Genomic DNA, 27,588 nt, shown 5'->3' with positions numbered 1-27,588 from the left:
AATGCTTGACCCAACTCGAATCCTTCCGTTCCTAATGAGGACTCTTTTAGGACATATCCATACAATAGGATGACATACATGAAGTAATAAACCGATTTCCGCTATGTGAACACTTTTTACTTTATTTTGCATCTTATATCAATAAAGATGATTTAATTATTCCTTTTTCTTCAAAGTAAAATTCGAATCTTACGTCAGAACAAGAAAAACACAGTCGATTGTTGAGTGTTTCTATTCGCCTCACAACATTTATTTCAATGAAAGAATGGATTACACAGTGCAACAATTTTTTTGCCTTGGCTTCTATGTATGATTTTTTGATGAAGTTTGATGCGAAAACAAATTTCCTGAGTTGAGTTTTCAGAAATCTGAAATTTGCGAGTTTGTCCACATATTAGCATCTTCTTACCCATCTTTAAAAAAAACACATCATAAATCGGACAAAAACTGAGCTCAAAACGGTGATTCTACAGAACCGGTTTTGGCATGGTTTTAGTATATTTCACAGAGCAAAATAATATCAAGTATGTATGAGCATCATCATTACCATGCGCTAATATCTAAAAGTAGTAGATGTAAGACACCCGAAAAATAGTGATAGGTGAATTTTGAAGAAAATAAACCAAGGAATCCAGAAAAAATATTATTTTCAACCGGAAGTGTTGCCAGATGGATTATTTTTGTATTTTAAAACTAAATTTACGTTTTTCAGCAAATGCAGCCATTTTTATTTTAAATTTAATAATTTCATCGTGTTCCTTGGGAAATTTCACATAAGAAACAACTATAATCCCGAGGTAATATGAGCCAATCTCGAGATATAGCGTTTTTACGAAAATAGTTCTGAATTTCGTTATTAATTTTTCGTAAGAACGTTGTATCTCGAGATTGGCTAATATGACCACGGGGTGGTAAGTGCTTCTTACGTGAAGTTTCCGAGAAATACGATGAAACCATCAAATTTCGAATAAAATTAGCTGCATCGGCCGAACAATGCAAATTTATTTTAAAAACACAAAAATAATCTATCTGGCAACACTTCTGGTCAAAAACAATATTTTTTTCTGGATTCCTTGGTTTATTTTCTTCAAAATTCACCTATCACTATTTTTCGCGTATCTAACGTCTATAAATTATAAAATAAAATAATTACGAAGTTCACAACTTTTTTCGTAAAAATGTTGTATCTCGAGATTGGCTCATAACTCGAGATGATAGTTGTTTCTTATGTGAAATTTTCCAAGGAACACGATGAAATTATCAAATTTAAAATGAAAATGGCTGCATTTGCCGAAAAATGTAAATTTAGTTTTCAAATACAAACATAATTTATCTGGCAACACTTCCGGTCAAAACTTATATTTTTTCTGGATTCCTTGGTTTATTTTCTTCAAAAATCATCTATCAGTATTTTTCGGACACCTTACGTCTATGAATTGTAAGAAAAAGAAAAAAGAGATTTTGAACAAAAAATGCGTGACTTTTCAATAAATAGGGGGGTCCCACAGAGCGGGGGGTATTTCAATCAATACCAAAATTGGGATTTTTCCAAAGAGACAGTAGATGTAATTCCCCCAACATTGAGCAAAATCTGTGATGGTTGTGTCCAAGTGGCATGTACACTTCATATGGAATGACCCATGTCGATTTTGCCCCAATTCCCCTACAATACTAAATTAGGTTTATCTCGACGTTAAATTAACTTATTTGAAATCTGTTTAATGTAATTTCAAGAGTGTAAGCGATACTCAAAGATACAATAACAATTTGGCATCACATGATCCTCGCCTCTTTGCGGGGAGGGGATCGAAATTAACTTTATCGAAGACGCGATGATTCCGTCTCAACGACGGTCTCATGGCTGAAGCGAGATTTTTATTCGTTGACCGGTCCTGGCCAAAAATGCAACCCCCTCCTCGCAAAAGGGGGAGGATCATGTGATGTCAAATTGTTATTGTATCTTTGGGTATCGCTTACACTCTTGAAATTACATTAAACAGATTTGAAATAAGTTAATTTAACGTCGAGATAAACCGAATTAAATATTGTAGGGAAATTGGGGCAAAATCGACATGTTACTGACATTTTACGTAGATCAGATACCTGCCAATCGACTTCTGAGCCGTGCGGGCGTGGAGCGTTCTACCCCGGTGTATTTTGAAACCTGCGGTTTGGACATTTTGGCCTAGAACTACGTCTTTATAAGAGCTTTATTTGGGTGTAAAATGAAAATCTAAAAAAAACGAGACAGAAGACTAAATCATGTCCATTTTTAAATATTTATCATTTTAATTCGATTATACGATTTCTTACACTGTTCAAAATTGTCAAGCTTAGTTGAAACGCAGTTTTCAACCAATCAGAGCTGAGCTTAATGCTTACTTTCCCTAGCACGATCGACAGAAAATATTATCAAATTAACCGAGGATGCACTCCTTGGGGTATAGAAAAACCAGCTTCAGTTTGAACAAATCATTTTATTAGCGGATGGTGCGATGGAAGATTATCAGACTTCCCGCTCCTGTCAGTATCGGCGAGTACTTGTAGCTTTATATAAGAGTCTGATTTTGGGTCAAACGGGGAATCTGCTAGAGCCCCACGGGTAGCGCTGCAAACCTTCACTGTGATGAAAGGATTTTCAGTTGAAATTGAAATCTTTGATATTCAACTTTCAACGAACGAGGTGAGAATGAAAGAGACTTTTAGCTCCAATCAGTTGACGGTGATAGCAGCATTCCTGTGATTTCGCGTGATTTAAGCGATTGAGAATGTAATTGCTTCAAAGTTCATCGATTTCATACAATCAATTGGCTCAAATCAAATAATTTCGATATTAAATCGGACATCTCATTTCTTTCAATGACCGGACTTTCACTGAAAATTGACACCGCTGACGCTGAAGGTCGTTTCAACTTGAGACAGTGAAAATGCGGTTCTTGTCACTTTTGTTCTTTCGTTTGCAGTGTCGAAAATTTGCACACCATGAATCTTGATGACGTCTAAGGAAAAGTTGTCTATAAAATATTGGAGAACAAATTGTCATCATCGGATTATGTATATTCTCATTGTAATATTCCGAGAAGTAAGGCGGAATTAACAAATAACGTATTTTTTGCATGAAACAGGTGTACAAGTGTAGACGACAGGACTTGGCACTATTGGCTTCAAAAATAACTTGGAGAAATGCATTTTTGTTTTCATTTTCTCAATGACTGAGTATTGTCTCTGTGTTTTTTACTGAAATAAGGAAGTCTTTCGAGCATGATATCTTTTTTTTTCAAAAACTTTAAAACCATTGTAAAATTTTCCTCATATAGTATATAAAAACGAATGAAAATTCTCATGGAGTCAAATATACAAATTTTCAAGCAAAACTTATACCAAATTCGGGCGCAGCGTCTCAAAATTTTATAAATATCACATACATATTTTCATTTGTATGAAGTCGCCCCTCTGTTGGACGGACGGTCACATATTAGCAACAGCAGCAGCAACGGGTTTTCTGTACCTGTTAGTGTCGGCGAGCATCTATGGGAGGCTATATAAAAGCCTGCTTTCGATCAAACATCATTTCGCTAGCGGATGTTGCGAAAGACGGTCACATCTTAGCAGCATTTTTCGATCAACGTCCCCGATTTTAGATGAAGGTACAGAAAATCACAGTTTGTATATTATTGTCAAACAGTGACCTTGAAGAAAGCTCAAATTAGTTAAACAACAGGCATGCGGATAATTCTAACTTTTTACTTAGAATATCGTACTTTATTTATCGTACCTTTTGAAGTACTACGTTGAAATGTCCAAAAAAACTCGCTTCCCTGTATTGCAACCTGGGTATCACTGAATGGATTAAACAATCATTTGCTTGATGCGAATCCTGTCTAATCCCCGAATTTTATCCAATTCCGTAGTATTTACGGGTGTATCACTGAGGCAGTGTCCTCCTATTGCGTAAGTACCGTAGCATCGGTACGTAGCCAGCAGTTATGACTGTCAGGTCTATTTCACCTTAGATTGGTTCAAATATCACTCCCAAACATTGTTTCTCATGAAATCTGAGTGGAAGCGATAGTCATCAGTCAGCCATCTACGAAATATACCGTCCTTACGCTACGCTACTACCTTGAAACATTAAAAAAAGTTCGTAAATCTATTATATAAAATCGCAGATATCCGGATGTCTCGATTAGAAAACTGGTTCAAAAGTTTACCATCAAACGCTGGTAATAGGATCAAAAATCGTTTGTTTTAAGTTAACTCACAAAACTGTAGGCGCACTGTGATGGTATGCCAAGCCAGTCGCTGCGAGTTCGAGTTGATTCCAAATTTGAGTGAAACATTTTGCATAAGAAAAAAAACCTCTAGGTACTGCTGCCATTCCATACTCATGTTCGCATTTTCGTATCCCATCGACAGTACGCAAAAATAATCCGCACATAAAAGCTGATGACCGATCACCCACTCCTATTATTGAGCCGAGATCCGATCACCATGGCTGCGATTGAGGCCAGGTCACCCATTCGGGGGCTGTAATCATTCGGAAATAGAAAGTCTACATAAATCTTTTCGGCGTTGTTGAGGCCCCTTAAGCTAGTAAGCGGTAGAGTTAACTGCTCACATGACGTTCGATTTGCGCTCGTTACTGTTGAGTAATGTCTGCTTAGGGTACTGTAATTTACAAGATTTAGCTTCTTTCTTGATTGCTGCCCCCTTCCCTAAAAGTGTAAATCAAATAGTGTTCTCTTCAGGCGCTGAGGAAGTAAAATCGTAAAAATGCGACAGCCGAAACAGTTTGAATGTGACGCGAATTTGAAATCGAAATACTTGCGCACTGATTCACCGATCAAGCGTGATGTCACGGCGTTTTGCTGGTGCGGAGTGGGACTTTGCAATTTTCATGACCCTCTTCGCCCCTCAGCTGCACAGAATACGATGTTAATATTGACCCTAAAGAACCGGTTTTTTCAATTCACTTGACGAGGTGATTTTTTTTTTGGCTAATCCTTCTCAGCAGTATATGAGGTGTGTCATGTTTTGAGCTTCACTCTTTTGGGGTTTCAACTTTGTTCACAATTTAATCTTGTTGAATAAATTCAGATGACTGAGCTCGATTTAATTCCAATTAAATTTAGACAACACAATTCTGATAAGCGAGCATATACGAACATTAACAACTAAATCTCGTGTTGTCAGAATGTTAAAAAAGTTGTCTCTAAATATTTTTTCACCGTTTCATATCACAAAACTGGTATTCTAGTTTGTACTGATAAAGCGATTCAATAGTCATTGTATGCTCGAATGTCGGTCGAGGAAGACTCTACAGTGAATAGAACGCTAACGCAGTTGCTGAACTTTCCATCACAAAAACTTCATGGATGCCAAACAGTTCTCAGTAATAGGTCGTAAAACAATGACTAGATAGAAGTTTATCTTATCTACTGTTCTTACAACCACAGTATCCAGCAAGACTCCATTTAACACTCCTGTTTGAACGCAATCAGCAGGTTTTATGTACTTTCTTCAGTTGGTATTTATTCGCGTGGAATGCAACTCCCGCAATGAACAGCAACAACAAAAAATCTCAGCATCATAAAAGGACAGTAGAAAGATCAAGCACTGAACATAAATCGTAACATCAGCCAATAATTGAGAGGCGTTCCCATCATCTAGGGCCCAGAGGCCGTCAATAAATTATGATGCTCAATTAATTTGACCGTACAATTATTGTTTGCCCGCAGTCGTCTAACGCTCTGCAGCATCGGGGACCATCGCCGTGCATATGCTCCTATCGCGATCTACCGCAATCCGGAATCGAGTATCATACGCATTTCGCCGCAACCGGCGGTGGACGTATTTGAGAGCTTTCTACCCGGGCAATGAGGAATATCTTCAATATGATTGGAAGCTCGACATTTTTAATTTCCCTTCCGTAACATAAAATAGCTTTGGACTGATTGGACAGATTGAGTTTTCTGGTTTTGGGTCCATTATAGGTAGAGGTACGTTTTGAAACTAATCAAGTCATATGATCCAAACTGACATTCACAGTACTGTAACTTTTGGCCTTGCTGTTCTCAGCAAACGAAACCAGATGCATACACATTTACCGTTAGCCCTCCGGGTAACTGATGTGGATCTCAGGTTACAGGAGTTCCGGTTTCATGCTGTAGTAGTGCGACAGTAGCCAGATTGATTTTCTCGCTTCGTCATCATCACAAGATAACAATGGTACCTATGTAGAAAGTACGGAGACGAATGAAAGAGTATCAAATCATTCCAGTGCGTTACGTCGACTGGTTTCTTCCTGCATCATTGTCACCTTCAAGTGCACTCAATCATGCTCGACTATTATGCTCACACAAACACTTCATTACGAGATGCTGCTAGGCATCATCCGTAGAAGGTTGACGATTGTGTGGCGGTGTCCGCAGTTTCTCTTCTGCGGGGTCCAATCTAGTGCCTTAATGCAAACCGACACCAACTTGATAGTGCTTCGCTTTGAGAAAATTTCCCAATAATCTAGCCCGATGGGAAAACCAGACACATTTCAACTCCAAATAGAGTTCGGTTCGTGGCTGTCGATGATTGTCGCAATCAAAGCCAGCCTGGTTACTAGCGAATCAATAAACCCCAAAAACAATTTAAATACCCAGTAGCTTCCACTAGATGGTGACCAAATTCGTTTGTAATTAAAATAAATTTACCTAAATAAACCATATATTACTTTAATACCCCCCTTTCGTAATAGCAACGTAATACAGCTAAAGGCAACTCACTGTGGCGACAGTTGAAAGCCAGTCCCATAATTCGTACCTCGCTCGTCCAGAGCTCCGCCCGTACGTGAATTAAAGGAGCGCCAGAGCGTGTCGAGTGCAAAATTCGCGCAACCTGACGGATCACGTGAAAAGGGGGACGCAACCAAGGTTGGATCATGTCACCATGATTCTTGCGGCGGGACTGAAATTCATGCTAACTCTATAATTTGTTCCGAATATAGAAGTGGCATGGGCATGCGAAACACGTCGCCTCGCGTGTTGCAGGGTTTACGTCAAGTGATCTCGGGATTTTTGAGTGGTACCGCCCTGCAGTGCAGGTATAACTTGATCGTAACATTTATGTGTTTTTTTTATTTATGTTTACATCTAGCAAGGCATTGGCTATGTAACTAGTATAATTTCCAATTTTAATGGGGGCTTGCGCCGCAAAAAAATTGTAAAATCAACAAAACAATGAGAGATAAATTAACGTCAAGTAGATATCCTACTATCATTGTTGTCATGGAAACCCCAGATGTTGGTAAAATTTTTAAACAGATTTTATATGTATTTTCAATTTAAATCTAATTAAAACCAGGAGGAAAAGTTCATAGCATTTTGATGGAATACTATGTACAGTGAATTTTAGTTGTTAATAATAAGATTGGTTACAGGTTTTTTTCCTACGAGAATAGTAAAAGCAAACTTGAAATTTAACAAAATTCATCTATTATCAATATTACAGATCAATTAGAGATTGTGAAGTCAGAATGAGTAATTTTTCAATTGTTTGTCTTATGAAATAAATCGGAGTGGAAAGTGCTACTATTTGCTATTTGCATTGCAAGTGACGATTTTTGAACTATAAAATATCAATAGAAGTTATTAATAATAGTATTTCAGGTTTTTTTTTTTTCCTATATGGACTTCCTCACTGCGACCAGAATCGTAGATCTATTGTGAGATATGCCCGGGTGTCTGCTGTATCCCGCACTTCTGTTAATAGCAATACCTCTATTGAGAAGTGGCATGCTTATTATTATTGTTCATCAGTGCTTGTGTGTAATGTGCTACTCTTCCTTTACACGCTTACTGTTCTACTATACCGATACTCGTTCCTCTTGCCAAATATCACCAATTATAATTCCCTGGAGAAGTTTCGTCGTGCGTCCTTCTGGCCAGTTTTATTGATAAGAGGGATTTATTTTTTGTTAAGAGGAAGTCACGCAAAGGTATTTTGTAGATTTCAGCGGAAAGGAAGGGTAACTGGGTGGGGAGACTGAGAATAAACCCATGCTCAAGTCCTTTTTGACATCGGATGGCCTGGTTCTACTAAAACTCGAACCCACGACCATCCGCTTGACAAAGCGGACTCTGTAACCTTGCGGCTACGCAGCTTTCAGGTTAAAATCTATTCATTACGGCTCACAAGATTTCCCGAACATTCACGTGTTAACACTAACCCACCCCATTCCAGTTACATTAGAATATAGAGCAAGATCGCGCCAAATGACCTATGGTCGAATATCGACCATTTTTGATTTGAATGAAACTTTGCACACGTATTTGGCTTAGCAAACTGAGCATTTTTCACAGATGGAGAGATTTTTTACACCCATCATTTACATTCTAAAAGGGCTTATGCCTTTTGGCATAGGTTTTATGCGAAGCATTGTAGCCCAGAAACCGTTGGTTGTATAGAAAAACTGCCTGAGAATTAGTTTTTTTTTTCTCACTTATTTTCCGTCGGTCTAGTTCCGCCACTGTTGTGGCCAATCACCGACGCCCAGGGAGGCGACTCCACACCCAGGACCCTAACTCACGACCCGTTTATTAACGGACCGACGCCAACGGCTTTACTTCCTCATGCGATGGAAGGCGTGATCCCAGAGATTTTTCGCCTCAGAAAATCTCCCGGTGTCGGCTAGGATTGAATCTAGACCAGTTGGGTTGGTTGTGAGTGGATCACGCCACCTCACAACCATCGACACCTATGTCGGCGGTGGGATTCGAACCCAGGCGTCGAGCGTGGTTGGCGGAGACGTTACCAACCACACTAGGCCCCCGCTCTCTGAGAATTAGTTGTAGGGAATTAAAAATGGACCATAAAAAAATATACACTGTACAAAAAAAAAACTTTTTTGACCAAAACAAATTAAAAATAAACATTGAATTTCAATTGAAAAAATTTTTTTTTTATTTTTTTTTTAAAGAAACAACGTTAATGCGCAAGTTTTTAAAAAAAGCCCAGGATGGAGAAATGAAAAATAATTTTTTTATGGTAGATAAATTTTTTTATAGAAATTCCAATTTAAACATTTTTCAAAATATTTGTATTCTGAAGATTTTAAAATATGCAGAGAGTCATTTTGAATCAAAAAGCTCTTGGTAGTAAACATTCTAAAGGCATCGGTTTTCGAGTTATTTTAAATTTAAGCTCGAACAGTTATTAATATTTCGGAAACTACACGTTTTTCTTAATTTGTCCATGTTTCTCCTGCAAAAAAACATACGTTCATTGGAATGCTTGGTCAAAAATATACAATTCATTTTTTGACAACAAAACGATTGGATAAATAACTCAAGCGCTAAACCTTAGCCTACCTACACGTTCCCCCTTGCCGAATGTTTTATAAAAAAATATGTTTGTCGTGCAAACATTCTTACTTGTTTACTAATAATAACTGTTTGTAAAGTACGCAACCAATGACTACTGGGTTACCTATAATATCTGTTTTCGTATATAAAAACGATTGCACTACTCCAGGTGTGTTAGTAACAGTTTGCATTTTGTGGAGATGAATAAAGTGAAAATGGAATATGGAATACACCAAGCCCAAATGCTGTAAACCCTTTCCTGATCATCAGTGCTCATCAAGCTTACGCAATTAAACGAAAACGTTATTGCAAAATTAAAAATATTGAACAGTCAAGCTCATTTTAATACGTCTTCATCAGTTTGTGATTCGTGTAGTTATTGGAATGATAGTCAAGCCACCGTTCATCCCTTCGTTGTTTACTTTTCAGAATCTGGAACACTTAAGAATATCAGCTTCATCATAATATCGGTAAAACTCCATCATGATACTGTTGCGGTTCAGGTGTTCAATGCCAAATTAATGAGTTTTTTGAAAACAACAATAGAGTTGAAAAAAGCGATATTGATTACCATTCTCCAACGTTCGAAAAATTTTATTTCGTATGTTGCAATAATAATCTACGAAAAAAAATTCTCATTTTACTCTGGTTAAGAGCTATCTCCTGAATAGATTGTCTCTTTTTCGTAATACGGATTGACAAAAAATGATTTCTTATGGATTTTGTCCACCCGGATCGATAGAGCTCTTATAAAGGCAACAAAATAACATTGTATCGTGTCGTGGCTTGACAGGAGGCAATGTTCCCGTTTCCATGCCGAATGGAAGAAGCCTTAAGACGTCATTCTACGTCAAAAACATGTTTGAAAACAAAAAAAAATAAATGTAGTAATTTTTTATCAATGGAGACGCACGACAGTAAAAGTGTCGGATGACATTTTAATATCTAAACCAGGCAGCCAAGGAGTACAGGTAAGAGTTCAACCCACCTTCTCAATAAAGCTTTTGATTTTCAATATTTTTTCTCAATATAGGTGCTCTTCATTACTGTTCATTAGGGTGTCAATGTAATGTATGGGAATCCTTCAATTTTCGTTTAGCGGCAGTAATCAAATGTTTTGTCTCCTCTCCTCCTTCAAAATTTCAGCATAATCGAACTTCGGAAACTGAAGCTTTACAGCGATTAAACTTTAAATTCCATAGTTTCTCCCACTTTATTCCAGCGAAGAAATGACGGAAAAATATATTATTTGAGACTATTCATTTATGAGAAAGAGGCTGCTGCACGACCGAGTTGGAATTTAGCCGCTAAAAGAAATTCGAAAAATCGTTCTCCATTGACACTCTACAATTTATGTCTTGCGATAGACAACCATTCGAATATTGTTCTCAAATTGGTCATCAACTGAACTAAGCAACGGTTTCTATGGACAGCACGTGCGTTGTACAGTAAACGGTATCGCTAAAAGTAGCAAGAAAACACTTTATTATCTGCGGTGTTCTCTCGTATTCTCTTTTTTTAATATTCTTCCGCACTCATATTTCTAATAAAACGTAACCTGTATTGAGAGTGAGTGCGCAAAACCACTTTTGTTATCAATCCCGTTTTGCTACAGACATGGATTTAGGTTGGTCTCCCTCTCAATCAGTTCTCTCTCTATTCAATATTCTGGAAACTTTTGCTTACTTTACTTTTATAAGGACAGGTCTTTAACGACCAATTCCCGAATTCAGGATACGTTTCCACGTCTTTCAATCTTGGGCTAGTCTTCTCCAACCGCCTCTAAAACCACCGATCGAGTGTCCTCATCCACACCACACATCCAATTAATACAGGGTCTACCACGAAATCGCCGACCTCTCTCGGGCTCTCTGCTGAACATTCTCTTCGCTGGTCGCTCCTCCGACACGTGGTTTTGTATGCTTAGTACATGTCGTGATTCATGCGCCAGGATCTCAGGAATCCTACGCCTATTTCGCAAATTTCGTACGCACATGCACCTGCTATCCGTCGCTGAATTCGCAGCTTACGTCGTTGTCACATGTTACGAGAGTACCAGGGTATACAAATTCGTCGATTCATAGATACCCCCATCCAGGCTTCTTCCGTTCTCTTGATTTTTGCTCAAATTTCCTTCTCTACCTGCCAAATCCCTTGGAGAGTTAGACTTTCTCTCACACAGAGTGAGTGATTCACATTTAGGCGTAAAGTATTTCAGTCGCAGAGTTCATTTTCACTCTTAATCATCGCGTGTTAGGGGTAAACATTTGTTTGCTCTCTCAGTTTAAGAGGGAGTAGTTTTCGTTAGCTTCTCCTTTACTAGTAGAGAAGTTGGCCAAATATCGAAACATTTAGGTTCACATTGATGCCACATCCTAACCGTTTTCGAATTTAATATTATAGGAAGATTCACAACTCACCATAGGTGCGTATTCTGCAGAAAGTTCGATTTTATACTGTTTTTGCCGCACCGCAGAGCGATGAAAACGGTAACGCAATTCTCAGTTGATTGCCGAGCAATTTATTTCTTGCGTGCGCGGATGAGCAATTTACGAGAGTTTCACTGGGTTTTTGCTCTGTCAAATTAGGAGCGTTTTTTCGTCAGAGAAACGATTACTCTGCGCTCTCTCTACAGCAGATGCTGTGATGCACATTGAATGTAAGCTCACACTTGTTAGGAGGGAAGAAAACTGTTTTCTCTTTAAGATGAAGATGAGCGAAACAAGGCCTGCCCCCATCTATCACAATCTCAAACTTCCACCAGCTCTCCGTACTGCATCCATAAAGATAATGTTGAACAGCAGGCTCGCGAGCCCGTCCGAAATTATGCCCGGTATCCTGACGCATAATGAATAACCGTCAGAGGTGGCACAAATCAGATTAGTTCCGTTCCGTTGGAAAACCATTCAAGCATAATCTGCCATAGTTCGTTGCGCTTAACTGAGTCGTATGCCGCCTTGAAATCTATGAACAGATGATGAGTCTACAAATTACTTGTCTGAACTTTCGAGCGTCAAGTATTTGACGCAAGATAAACATTTGGTCCGTTGTAAATCGCCCTTCCCGGAAACCGCAATGGTACTCTCCGACAAAGGCTTCCTGCAACGACCTCAGTCTATTAACAGGGTGGCCAGCAGATTTCCAATTTCAAATTCCCGGTTTTTCCCGGTTTCCCCGGTTGGAAATTGATGTTTTTCCCGGTTTTAAAACGCATAAATATATAAGTTCAACCACGTTTATTCATTGACAAAATAAATTTGTGAAAGAATTTTGTTTTCGATATCATTATTTCATTTCAAAACTTGAGAAAGGGCTAACTACTTCGGCCTGTTGCTGTTGATTTTTCGACTTTTCATGGCTGAGGAACGCAACTCGGCCCATTGTGTAAATTACAAACGAATAATCTGGTATTATCTTGTGCCTAGTACAAAGGGCACGTTTGGAACGCGCAGAAAATGTCATTCTCTCAAAAATTTCATCAATTCACTCAGCTAAACTCAAGATATAATTTAGAATCAATGTGTACCTCATGTTTCAGAGTATTTTCACATAAATTTTTAATTTATTTTGAACCGTTCTTTGGAACGATTTTTGACATTTGAGGCTTACATTAATTCCTGGTTTAATTAAACTTTTTAACTGAAGCGATATTTGCAACTTTCTGCACTCACTGGTTGAGATTTTCGGCGTTCGCTTTTTAATCCTATATATTTTCACAAATTTGGAATTTAATTCAAAATTGTTTTGGCTGCTGCTGAGCTTCGGAAACGACAAATATTTGGAATTATTTTCTATCATTAATAAAATATAAAATTCTATAGTTTTTGCCTATTTATATAGTTTTATATAGATTTAATAGTTTTTGCCTATTTCAACAACAACAAGTTAACAAGCCTGATTGGAGGCATTCTTGACTTCTCTGGCCTTCAAAATATTTTTTAGTAATTGCGGGGCTAGCGCTAGGATCCTATTGACTATAACGGTCGTCTCTCTTAGCCGAGATTTTAACATATGACGACCGGCTTGTTACTGCAGCATCTTACCCCGAGAATGAATTAAATGGTATCTTGAGTCTTCCAGTGTTTGTGAACTGGCAGAAGATATATAGCGCGTTGAACTAATACAACAGATCCCAAGCATGTAGTAAATGAAAAATAATGTTCAAAATAAATATGACAAATTTCCCGGTTTAGTATTGAAATTCCCGGCTTTCTCCCGGTTTTTCCGGTTCATATTCGAATTCTCGGCTTTTTCCCGGTTTTCCAGGTTTTCCCGGTTTGCTGGCCACCCTGTATTAAACAGGATGCGAGAGAGTATCTTGTATGCAGAGTTATGCCTCGACAACTACTGCAGTCGAGTCGTTGGCCCTTTCTATGAACTGGGCAAATGAGTCCGTCCATTCTGTCCGCTGGTAGTTTTTGTCTTCGGCCCAAACTTTCGAGATGAGCTGATGGACAACACGCAACAGCTGCTCAAGTGCTCACTCCCGGCTTTGAGAAGTTTGGCTGGGAGATCGTCCTTTTTAGTGATTTGTAGTTTTTCAACTCTTTACTAGCTCTCCTAACCTCTTCCAAGCTTGGCGGGTTAGGAGAATAGCGAAGCCTTTGGTCGCTAGTTTCCCAGTTATGATATAAGAGTTGGATATAAGATACCCTCCCAGCTGTTCGAGGTACGATGCTGGCCTAACAAGCCGGGAGAGACTGTTAGTGTCAGTAGGATCGTAGCGCTAGCCCCGCAATTGTCTTGTAAACTTAACAGTTGGCTGCGAAGTCTATGTATAATAAACAGAAGGTAAAGTTCCGAATCGGAATGTAGCACCAAGGCTTTGCTTTGCTTTTTATAATATACTGTGCAGTATGCTCAGGACCACACTGGAGTCTACTTTATGTCAACTTATTATAAGGATTGTCCTACTGGTGCGCTCTGTCCAGCCATTTACCAACCCTTGATCAGGCTTCAGAAAAGACTGCGGTGTGACACTATGCTGAAGACTGTTCTCTCTTTCTATTCTAACAGTCTCATGAATAAGCTATTTATGGAAGCTCACATACACATAAAGTTTATACAGGCAACGAAGCAGTCTAGTGTTGCACACGACAGCTTATTCTTGCGCATGTATTTTGTTCGTTCAGACATGGCAGCTTAGTTTTGTTCATTTTGAGGATGTCCTGTTGGTTTGGCCTGCGCTGTTGACAGCCTACTTTGGAGGGAAGGCACTTTTCGAATCAATTACCATTCTATCTTATCAAGAATACTTTGTAGATCTAATAATTAAAATTTATTTAGGTATGGTATTTGTTCCATTATTTATCTCATTAAGCCGATATTCACGAAGCATGTACGGATTAAATACCAAATTTTCACGAAAACATTAAACAAATGAACAAAATACGCTGACATGCTCTTATGGAATCGCCCTGCATTGAAAATTTTGTTAATTTAGCTAGATTTATCATGAATTTTGTAACACGTTTCCATACTCATCTCACAACTTAATGTGGTCCGCTAATGATAAAAAAAAACTTTGCTTGGCTTTTGAATGAGTCTCGTTGTAGCAGTTTAGAGCAATGCGTGAATTTTGTTTTCTGAGGTAGGTGATTGAAATGAATGAATTTTCTAGTGCAAATGCCCGACTATAATATTAAATTTAGAGCTTCTAAGTAAGTTTTTTGGGCTTCTTTTTTATGAAAAATCTAAAGCGAACTAAGAAGAATCCATTCCATGGATTAGTAGATTGGTGTAGTTAGAAAATATGCGTTTTTTCCTGTTTTTAATTGTGTTTTCATGTTATATAAGCTGAATATATGGGCTTAGATGAATCATGGAATAGTTCCTCTATGTGTTATTAAAAACCGAATCTAAATTTATACCAATTATCAATATAGGTTACGGGAAAGAGGGGAAAACACAACTTCTATTACCGAGCTCATTGATGAGCTGATCCTTGCAATTGATCCTAGAAATAAAGTGGAAGGCCTAATTTTCGATCTTAAAAAGCAGTTGACACCATAGAGCATAAAATTCTGCTTTAAAACTTGATCATTATGGAATAAGTTACCCATCTGATCGGCAATAATTTGTTACTATTAATGGTATTAGAAGCAATTTACAACCGATTGATATTGGTGTCCCTCAAGGAAGCAACACAGGTCCCTTGCTATTCTTGAGATTTATCAACGATCAAAATTTAAAACTTCTCGGGAAACCAAGACTTTTTGCAGATGACACGGAGTTGTTTTATCCTCCTCCTTCAAATATTCAATTCATTGTAAAAAAACACAAAGCTGTTTCGAGAAAACTCATAGTATAAATGTATTTAGAAATGTAAACGAATACTCACTTAAAACGTGTCAACTATTTTGCATATGTAGATTTTATTATTTCCCAGGCAAGGTAAGATAACAACTTCCAATAAAAATTCTGAATAAAAATCTTGGTATTTTGAAATCGTTTATTTTTTCTTCGTTATCTGAATATGGGATATCGGGTTATAGGGTTTGCCTTGCCTGGTAACCTGGCATCACATTATGTTATTATTTTGTTATCCAATTTTACTCGGGTTTCTCGGCCATAAGCGTTATCACAAACTAAATCAAATTAAATGTGTTTTTCTCGTGCATCTCTTCAAACGACACGATTTTCACAAGGTCGGTTCAGCTTCTAGGTTTCGCGGATAACTTTGACATCATAACACGTACTTTGCGACGGTGGACTACGCCCGACTAAAAGCCAAAACCAGACTAAAAATCGCACCACATTGAACTTCAACTTCTTATACGTTTGAAGAACATACGGAGACGTCAATACCAAAGATCTCGTGATCCTGCTTTGAAAATTATTTTTCAAGAATTACAAAAGGAAATTAAACATAGATTCACTCTCTTGCGAAATGAGAATTTCATGAGAGAAGAAGTTGAACAACTAAACCCTTATTCAAAACCTTTCTGGAAGCTTTCGAAGGTTCTTAAGAAACCTTCGAAGCCCATTTCAGTCCTTAAAGATGGTGAGTGCATTTTTCTAACGAATGAACAAAAATCTCAAAAACTTGCTCAGCAGTTTGAGAGTGTTTATAACTCCAATTTAAACGTAGTAAGTCCTATTGAAAATGAAGTAAACCAAAAGTATGATCAGATCGCCACCCACCACCCAGATCACCACCCAATTTCTTTCTGAAGAGGTATTGAAAACAAACTTGAATGAGGTGCGAACTATTATCAAAAAATTCAAAAACATGAAAGCACCAGGAGATGATGGGATTTTTTATATCCTCATCAAAAAACTTCCCGAAAACTCTTTAAATTTCTTGGTAAAAATTTTCAACAGATGCTTTGCACTAGCACATTTTCCGGTGAAATGGAAAAATGCCAAAGTCACTCCAATTTTAAAATCCGAAAATAATCCAGCTGAGGCATCAAGTTATCGTCCAATTAGTTTACTTTCCTCTTTTAGCAAACTTTTTGAAAGAATAATTCTTAATAGAATGATAACACATATTAATGAGAACTCAATTTTTGCAAATAAGCAGTTTGGTTTTCGCCATGGGCATTCCACTACTCATCAGTTACTTAGAGTAACAAATATGATTCGAACTAATAAATCTGAAGGCTATTCGACTAGAGCTGCTCTTCTAGATATAGAAAAGGCATTCTACAGTGTTTGGCATAAAGGTTTAATAGCTAAAATGTCAAATTTCAGTTTTCCGCTTTACCTCACAAAAATGATACAAAGTTATTCAACTGACCGCACTCTTCAGGTTAACTATCTAAATGGTAAATCTAATAGATTGCCTGTTAGAGCTAGTGTGCCTCAAGGGAGTATCTTGGGCCCAATCTTATATAACATTTTTACTTCTGATCTTCCTGATTTACCACCAGGTTGTGAGAAATCTCTGTTTTGTGACGATACAAGCATTTTCGCAAAAGGAAAAAGCCATCGTGTTATATGCAGTCGGCTACAAAATAGTTTAGATATATTTTCTTCATACTTGCAGAGATGGAAGATTTCCCCTAATGCTTCTAAAACACAGCTAATTATTTTTGTGTGGTCTTAAGTTGGTCTGATCAAGTTAAAAACTTAGGGCTAATTTATGATAAGAATCTTACTTTTAAGGAGCACATTGAAAATATCCAGTCAAAGTGCAATAAGTATATCAAATGTTTATATCCTCTTATGAACAGGAATTCTAGACTTTGCCTCATGAATAAACTGTTAATTTACAAACAAATTTTTTGGCCAGCAATGTTATATGCAGTTCCCATCTGGACAACTTGTTGTGCAACCAGGAAGAAGACACTTCAAAGGATTCAGAACAAACTTTTGAAAATGATTTTGAAGCGTCCTCCCTGGTTTAGCACGAACGAGCTACATAGGCTCACAAATGTAGAAACATTTGAAAATATGTCAAGCCAAATTATCAACAAATTGCGACAAAAATCGTTGCAATCCTCAATTGCAACGATTAGCTCACTTTATAGTCAGTAAGATTGTTTTAAGAGTATTTTAAGTTTTGTTTTATTCCTTTTTTGTTCCTTGACAAGCAGGTTTAATAATTTTCCTACAATTACATTAACTTAACTGCAAAAGCTAATAACATTCAATAATATAAAACAAGCGTACAAATATATATATATATATATATATATATATATATATATATATATATATATATATATATATATATATATATATATATATATATATATATATATATATATATATATATATATATATATATATATATATATATATATATATATATATATATATATATATATATATATATATATATAATATATATATATATATATATATATATATATATATATATATATATATATATATATATATATATATATATATATATATATATATATATATATATATAAGGGTGCCCCAAAATTGCACAAATATGTGGCTCACCCTCCAGATAATAGAAAATGGTGTTACGAACAAACTCTTCCTCGGCGGCAGCTCTAGAAAATGATGTTTTCAACTGGCCCCGATGACTTTTTTTAAAAAAATCGGTTTTTCTTATGTCAGATCCGAAAAACATGTTCAGTTATTCAATTTTCCATGAAACCTAATCCTTTTATATTTTTTAGAGGTTCCTTAGGGTCCAAACTGTAAAGGAAAAATTCGTTTCGGATTGATTATCGTCAATTGATTTTCCTAGAAAAAATTCTATCGTTTGGAAAAGAGATTTTTCAAGTATACTTTGACATTCAATCAATAAAAGTGGGTATTAAACCTAATGCTCTCACCAACTGAATACCACTAAAAGTTGGGAAATTTTATGGGGAAGAACATTGCCAAAGACTGCGGGGAGCCTCGTAGCCGCAAGGTTACAGAGTCCGCTTTGTCAAGCGGATGGTCGTGGGTTCGAATCTTAGTAGAATCAGGCCATTCGATATCAAAAAGGACTTTAAGTATGAGTTTATTATCAGGCTCCCCACCACTTACCCTTCCTTTATGCTGAATTCTATAATACCTTTGCGTGACTTCCTCTTAACAAAAATAAATCCCTCTTATCAAAAAAACTGGCCAGAAGGACGCACGACAAAACTTCTCCAGGGAATTATAATTGGCGATATTTGGCAGGAGGAAGGAGGCTCGGTATAGAAGAACAGTAAGCGTGTAAAACGAGGGGAAGTACATTACACACAAGCACTAATCAAAAATAATAATACGCATGCCACTTCTCAATAGCGATATTGCTAAAAAAATAGAAGTGCGGGATATAGCAGACACCCGGGCATATCTCACAATAGATCAACGATTCTGGTCGCAGTGAAGAGTCCATAGAGGAAAAAAAATTGCCAAAGACTACATGGCTCTCAAATAACTTGATTTTAAGTTATTCTTGATTTACTGTGAAATAAAAAGTTGAATTTTAATGTTTTCCTACAATAATCAAGGTCGAGTAAAAAAAATTGAATAAATATTATCAAGTTTACTAAAGGGGAGGAAATGTATGTAATTTAACGAGGATGCGAAAAATGAACAAGAACAGAAAGTGCGACCTAAAATTAGAAAAAAAAACTTATTCAGATGGGACTTGAACCCGCAATCTCCGGTGACTTCGGTACGGTGCCGGGTCTGCAGACTGCACTTGTGGTATCTTCCGGAAGTCAATGTTAGCCTGGTATTTTTCGATGAAAATTTTAATGATGACTCGAAGAGGAGGTGGTACAAAACTTGAAAAAAGTGAGCAGTGAAAACGACAATTCAAGAGTGTAAAACATTTTCGTCTGTAAAAACCTTGTGGACTCACAAAGAAGTCACTAAAGTTTTTTCGATAGACTGCGGTTTAGTATCAAGTTTTTTTATTCAGAAAGATCCCAAGGACTGGATAGAAAGAAATTATTATCTTGTTGCCAAATCGAAATGTTGAAGCTTAACAGTTATCAATGACCCTGCAGAACGGGCCTTTTGAGTAGCAGGAGATTTAGTTGAAATTATAATACTATATGATACGGCAAATGAACATTTTAGTATTGGAAAACATCAAAATGTAACTTTTCATTCCACAGTAAATCACGAATAACTCAAAATCAAGTTATTTCAGAGCCATGTAGTCCTTAGCAATGTTCTTCCCCATAAAATTTCCCAACTTTTAATGGCATTTAGTTGGTGAGAGTATTAGGTTTAATACCCACTTTTATTGTGGTATTGTGGTCCCCGTGGCTCTGTGGTTAGCGATGTCGGTCGGTTAGCTCTCCCACACGGTTGTGATATCGGGTTCGATTCCCGATCGAGTCGAGGATCTTTTCAAGTTGGAAATTTTCTCGACTTAGCACTGGGGCACGGTGTATCGTTGTACTTATCCTACATATGCAAAATGTGCAAAAAAAACAATATTTATAACGAATTCTTTCAACTAATCTAGTTGATCGAGACCGCCATTAGCCCCCAGGCTATGCGTGCGATATTGTATAGTACCCACTTTTATTGATTGAGTGTCAAAGTATACTTGAAAAATCTCTTTTCCAAACGATAGAATTTTTTTTTAGAAAAATAAATTGACAATAATCAATCCGAAACGAATTTTTCCCTTACAGTTTGGACCCTAAGGCAGCTGTAAAAAATACAAAAGGACTAGGTTTCATGGAAAATTGAATAACTGGACACGTTTTTTGGATCTGACATAAGAAAAACCGATTTTTTTCAAAAAAGTCATCGGGGCCAGTTGAAAACATCATTTTCTAGAGCTGCCGCCGAGCAAAAGCTTGTTCGTTTAGAGTAAATGAAAAAGATTCGAGACAATCTCACCTTTCGACGCAGTTTGACGATATCGGAACATGACTGTGGGTATGTGAGTAACGTTAGGAAAAGAGTTTTTCCATCAAATCATTCCATCAGCCCTTGAAATATTTCCAACAAGGAACCAATCATCTTAGATATCTAAAATTTGGCAAAGAACTGATCTATAAATGACCAACTGAGAATATTTTTTTTATGTAAATGGGTCATCGATTACCGAAGAGCCATCGGTACTGAAATCAAAATGTTTTATTTTTATTTCGGGAATCCGCGATAAATTTACTTAAACACCGGATGATAAAGACGAAGTGAAAACTTTTCTGAAGTGAAGGACTCTCACAGCATGAAAATTTTCATTCATGAAAATGAAATTTAAAAAGATCAGTCACATGTGCTGATTTGCAACAATGCACAGCAGGTCATCTCCTTACAATTCCTGCCCTAGATGAAGTTGACAAAAAGATAAATTGAAATGAATTGCTAGATATGTGCGAATAAAGTCCTATAATGATAGAATGCTTGAGTGTGATGCATCATTTCAACTGTATTTCTCGGGTTTTAATGTGTTATGCGTTATACCTCTGGTAAAGTTAGAATCTATGGTACACTCCAACGGCCTCTTTCATTATCGCAATAAACATTTGTCATCCATTAAGTGAAAATTATCCCACGCTAATATTAATCATAAAAAAATCCAGTTGGAATAGTACAATTTGTGAACATTATCCCGAAACATGGGTTAAAAGCGAAACGAAAGGTAACTGCACTTTCCAAATAAAAGAAACAGTCACCGCCATACCAATGATCTGCGGCATGAAACCACACCAACGAAGTTGCAGCAAATTATAGCAAAAAATCAAACACACCGCATGGCCTATGTTTACATTACCCCGCTTTCCCACCTGATTTAGCCATCCCACCTTTCCGTCCTTAGCAGTTCGGTTCAGTCTGCTGAATTTTCTATGGCTGAAGCTTACAAAAAACCGTCGCAGTTAGTTGCAGTTCTCCTCCCAGTAAATGTCAATGCAGTGGAAAAAAGCGGTTGCGAAAAATAAACTAACATAAACTAAACATTGGGTTTTTTTGCCATCGAAAACAACTACCCAGTGACCAAAGCTGAAACTTCTGGCCGTTTCGGTGCGCTGAATTGTCAACCTCACCTCGTATGGAGTGGCCAGTGCACTTCGGTTGGGAGTTCGGTTAGTAAACTTCGCTGGGTAATAATTTTTGACACGAGCTAACTTGACCACGTCATAAGGTTAGCTTTATAACCTTGACGCAGTGGTGTTGGTGATTGCAAGTGCTCAACTGCCTGCCTACCCTGCTGTGATTTGCTGTCTCGATCATTAGCCTTTTAAAGTATTTCGAAATTGGACTTTGTGTTAGATCGTAAAACCGAAGGTTTTGAACATTTTTACGACATGTTTCGGGTAAGATAACATCAAACAATCCGTTTCTAAGACATGGATTACGCCTCGAAAGGGTGTACACATATTCCACTCTTGACCAGCTACTCGTACGAAAGCAAAGTCATTTACCAATACTTTTAGTTTAAAGTGAATAAATAATTGTTGTGAGTTTTCTTACTGAATTGGGTAAATGAATTACAACATCGAAACAACCGAAGCTTTTCTACCACGTGTCCATGTTCCCTAGTTTTCACGTATTCCTGAACTGCTCTTTATAGCTGTTTTCCAGTTGTCTTGACTATCACCATTCTATTTGCAACCACCAGCCGCCACATTAATTTGAAAGTTTCCATCCAAATAGGGCCTGGGAGAGCCAATCGAAGCGGCGGTCATGCGGGAAGGGGGCGAACCTGTCGGCCCAGAAAGGGAATCGGGCTGCTGGCTGGCTGGCTGGCTGGCTAGCAGCGTTCGGTTTCAACCCGCTTAACACCCATAGTTGTCTTTTCCATTTCCATTCCAGCCCACAGAAGTGTCGCCCCGGCTAGCACATCGTGCTGAAACGAGACCGCTGAAAAGTGATCCGCACGACCCAAAAACTGGTTTTTTGCAGCCTCAGCTTCTCATAGGCTCGTTTCACTGGTCGGGCATGTTTTCAGTTTCTGCTCACTGCCGTCCACCACACATGCATCTGTGATCTCCTGAGTCGTAGAAATCCTACGATGTTTAGTGTGCACTTTGTACGACACTTGTGTTCCGGTGCGATGACGAGAGAGAGAGAGAGAGGACAAGCAGATGCGGCTCCGTCTGAGTCTTCGATAAAAACAACTCAGAAATAAGGTCATCCGCAGGTATGTAAGCTACCATCTCGGAACGGCGATAATAACATAATGTGTGCACAGTGGGGCACGAGTATTGTTTAGTTGTTGGATGCTGTCCAGCTAAATATGGTCATAGAATTTAGCAAAACGAAATAGGGTATCCGGCTGAGTTTTGTGAGGCTATATTAGGCAATTGGGATAATGATATATGTGATATATTTATTTACCTATCACTTTTACAGTAAACAGTACTGATCTAGCGTATTTGTAGGGTAATTTGTAAACAATTCCAAAGGCTTTATTTTGTAAAACTTTACGTTTCGAATTACCTTCTCCAGTGCAGATGCTCATATATTTAACAAATACTGTATCTTCGAATGTGTGTAAGCAAAATAAATTTTTAATAACATTTTTGTTGGTACAAACTTACGGCCCAATCCACAGATTGGTCTTCGCATTCAGCAATTTTGTCTATGCGAGAACGCCAAATAATGTATCATTCAGAACCAGCCCGAGATGTTTGTAATCAGTCATTTACTCTACTATGGAATGACCAAGAGAAATTCTGGGTGATTAGAATACTATCGTTTCAGTTTTTTTAATAATCATTGATAGAACGTGTAGTTCAATATGCGTCACCGGATGTAGGAAATATTTTTGAGTTCCAGTAGGCATGTCAAACCTACTAATTTATGGATGGATTTGGTAATGGGTTACCCGAGCAAAATGATTATTTGCAGCATTGGCATTGATGACAGATTCATTTCTGAAGCGAAAGGTTTATCAAGATCCGGAATCGGCCAATAACTTATCGAGAAATGGCTATTTTCCATCCGGAAGTCCTCAAAGGTACCTGTAGCTGGGGACATTTACGTTTCTGTACCAAATATAGCGTGTGACACCTCTATCTTCAGGATTTTTCATCAGGAAACTTTCAAAAGACATATTTTTTAATATAGGCTTCATTGACCACTTCCGGAACAATCTGAATGCCCCGAAGGATCTCGTAGTGAGGAAATTTACATTTCTGCATCAAAATATAGTATGCGACACCTCTATCTTCAAGATTTTTCATCAGAAATCATCCAAAAGACATATTTCTGCGTTGGAAACTGCCGAAACAATCGAAATATCACGGAGGGACCCGGAAAGCAGAAATTTACATTTTTACATCAAATATAGCGTGTGATACCTCTGTCTTCAGGATTTTTTATCGGGAATCTTACAAAAGACATTTTCCTGAATATCGGTTGCCTTGGACACTTTTTGGACAACTTAAATGCCCCGGATAAACCCGTAGTGGGAGAATTTACATTTCTGCATCAAATTCATTTTATTCAAAACTGCTTATACCTGCACTCCCAGTTCCTACAAGGCATCCGGATTGCTCCGGCAGTGACCAACGCAGTCTATATTCAGTAATATGTCTTTGGAAGATGCCTGATAAAAATTATGAAGACAGAGGCTATATTTGATGCAGAATTGTTGTCCCCACTCCGGGTTCCTGCTGGGCATCCGGATCGTTCCGGTTGTGGCCAACGCAAAAATGTGAATGTCCCCTACTACAGGTTCCTCTGAGGGCTTCCGGCCATTTCGCGATGAGTTCTCGGCCAATTCCGGATCTTGATAAACCATTCGTTTCAGAAATGGTTTCGACATCTATGTGAATAATGCAAATAAGTATTTTAATCAGGTAGCCCATTACCAAATCCATCCAAAAATTAGCAGGTTCGACATGCATACCGGAACTCAAGAATATTTCCTACATCCGGTGACCTAGACCAGATCTGAGGTCAGAAAATGGAACTTTAAGAGTTTTGCAGTTCAATGGTGTTTGAATTATTAAAATCGAATAACATTTGGCAAAGCTAGAGCATTCCAAATTTCATCAAAATTTTGTCTATCCTACTTATTTTGACTATCCCCTGTAGCAAACATAGCAAGGAGCCTGAACTATTTCCCTGCAGCCCACAAGCAGTAATCGGTTTTAAGAGAATGCTTGAGTTCTCCATCATTTACTTGATCATTTACTCAAAATTACTAGTGTGGATCGGCCAAGAAAATTGGATTATACTTCAGAAGCATTTGACGAAGACGTCGTCATTCTCACGTACAACAAAGGGAACGATATGGGAACGAGGACAAGCTAGTCGAAAGAACGATAATCCTTCCTTAGTTCCTGAGCGATGCGAGATGAAAAAATAGATCGTTGACTCCTGGACTTCCAGTGATATGTGCATTTGTATGCAGGATAGCAGAGTAGCGGATGAAACCGGCAAAGAAAGAGCAGCCACATGATGCACAAAGTCCCAGAGTTCCTCGATTCCAGCAGCCTCAGTGAACTTAGTTCAAGACTTGCGTAGAGAAAATTTGACGGACTTTCTAGATGAAAATGAATGGTCGCCAAGCTCTCCAGATCTGAACCCAATGAACTTTTTTGATTTTTGGACTTTTGATTACAACCTCTTCAACTTGGAACAATTTAAAGCGGTTGTCCAGAAAATCAGGGATAAAAGACCCATGGAACGCTTGCAACAGCTTCGAAAACGTTTTAACTGAAAGGAGGGGTTTTTTCCAAAACATTTGCTACAGATGTTCACTATGAAAAGTACTTTCAATTTAGAAATCAGAGATTAGATTTACATATCATTATGGAATTTTGACATTGTATCCGAATTTATTGAACACGCTGTATTTAACCATCAACACTCGTCTGGACATCGCGATCAGTGTGCCCATCTTGGGAAAAAATACGAGTAATCCTTCTTAAGATGACTGGGTAGAAGCCAGGGTATTACGGTATCTGAAAGATACGAAAGATTACGAGCTGGTACTTCAAGTAGACAACTCAAATAAAAGTCGCATCCATCACAATGATAGAACAGTGGCGGTGATAATATGCAGTTCTGTCTCACACCAGCAGTAACACTTTTTGGTCTAAGAAGATGCCACTGTGCAGCACCTTGCACTAGGACCCCTCATACTGAGTTTTTTCAACTCCTCTATGGTTAGTACGCTCCAGATGTTTTCGTGGTTGAGTTGGTTCAACGCTTTTTCAAAACCTGCGTTAGCTGATCTGTTCGTTCAGTCAGTAACTGGTCAGCTCTGTCCATTACTAGTATTCAAGTATTTGTCCTGACACCACTAAGGAACGAGTAATATTGTACGAGAAGTGGATATAACCAGCGATTTCTCACTCTTTGGTTAGAGAGTGGGTGAAGGCTCCCTGGTGCCGTCTACAATCCCGCTAGACATCTTTCTCCAGCTCGGTGTATTTTTGAAGAACTGATGTCTTGACCGCATTGGTTCGCGGGTGCTCAATGCTGGCTTTCGCTTTCCTCTACTCATTGATCATCCACAAGGTTCTATCCCAGATCCACTCCCTCCGTCTACTGCGCGTTCTTGATGACAGGCTATTGCTTTTCGACCGATACATTGATACTTCGCCTGCACTTTCGTAGTACGGGCTTCAAATTATTCGACAAAAGCTCTCCTATCCTCTGGGGTTTAACGGCACCCGACTTCCTCTTCTCGCCTTTGTACACGTGCGATGCGCAAACGTCCCTCAACGATTACAATGTGGTGGTCAGATGCAATATCAGCACTCCCTATGTCCCGTACATCAAGGAAACTCCTTCGCCATGTTCGGCTGATGCAGATGTGGTCAATGTAATTCGGCCATCAACGGAAACTCACGTGACCTTATGTGCTGGTCGATGGGGAAAGAGCGATTTTCCAATCACACTGACGTTGTTGCTACAAATTTCTGTGAACAACTCTCCATCTTTGCTCATTGTTTGAAGGGCGTGGCGTCCTATGATACGTTCAAGGTCCGCGTTGCTTGGCCCTATCTTTGTTGTCTAAATGGACCTTTCAGGGCTTTCTCAATTGCGCTGTTAAGTCTGTAGAAACAGTGTTTCTTCTGCAGATCGGCAACGTGAACTGGTATAGAGCACTTGATATGATTTCTAACCCGTGTTCTGAATCTGTCATCGACGATTCTCTCATTTATCGATTACCGTAACATCAGGGCTGCATGAACCCTCGGGCGCAATAGGAATCCAACTTTGGATCCCCGAGAAGCGTTATCGCCTCGTATCCCAAAATAAAACAAGACTCCTGTATTGGCTTATCACTGCGCCCACTAAGATTGATCTAATGTTTTTTTGTGTCTGCTGTATGCCACAATTCATTTGCAACACAGGTTTCGCCCTAGAGCTCAAACTGGAAAAAATAAAAGATTGTAGCTTTTTATTCATTCTGAATTATGGTGTCCCTAGCAGAAATAACTGCCTCGGAGACCTCAATGAGTTTTCTCGTGAGCAAACATTGAAGCGACAAACCCGACCTGCAATGACTCTGCGGCCTTCTGACGCACTTCTGTGTTTGCTATGGGCACCAACGTTGGTGAATGGTTACAAAGCTAGAAACTTCCATTTTTTTCTGCTTGAGCTTTGGGGCAATTCTCGTTTCGCTTTTGTCGACTAGTGTAATTAGCAATACCACTATTGAGAGTAAGTGACATGTCTCTTATTTATCCGTGCTTGTGTGTTACGCTTACTGCTCTTTCACACCAACCTTGTTCCTCCCGTCAGGTATCGCCAATTATAATTGCAGAAGTTTCAACTATGCATCCTTCTGACACGTTTTATTATAACAGGAATTTATTTTATCAAGAGTTAGGCACAGTTTTATAACAGAACCGAGAGAAAGGGTAAGTGAGGGAGAGCCTAATAATAATCCCATGCT

At 38.2% G+C, this 27,588-nt stretch overlaps 2 protein-coding genes across 3 annotated transcripts in view; one reads left to right on the top strand and one right to left on the bottom strand.

Annotated features, from left to right (window-relative positions):
- LOC129720353 (lectin subunit alpha-like) overlaps positions 1–5,858 on the top strand; it is a 28,575-nt gene extending 22,717 nt beyond the window's left edge. Inside the window, exon 3 of the mRNA XM_055671816.1 lies at positions 5,739–5,858. Within this exon, the coding sequence (XP_055527791.1) occupies positions 5,739–5,858 (120 nt within the window). The remainder of the gene's footprint in view (positions 1–5,738) is intronic.
- Positions 1–27,588, bottom strand: part of LOC129719830 (uncharacterized) — a 615,095-nt gene that overhangs the window by 565,484 nt on the left and 22,023 nt on the right. The gene's annotated exons all lie outside the window — the stretch shown is intronic.

This window comes from Wyeomyia smithii, chromosome 2 (assembly GCF_029784165.1).
Source record: "Wyeomyia smithii strain HCP4-BCI-WySm-NY-G18 chromosome 2, ASM2978416v1, whole genome shotgun sequence".
Lineage (NCBI taxonomy): Eukaryota > Metazoa > Arthropoda > Insecta > Diptera > Culicidae > Wyeomyia > Wyeomyia smithii.
This window is presented reverse-complemented; position numbering and strand designations above follow the sequence as displayed.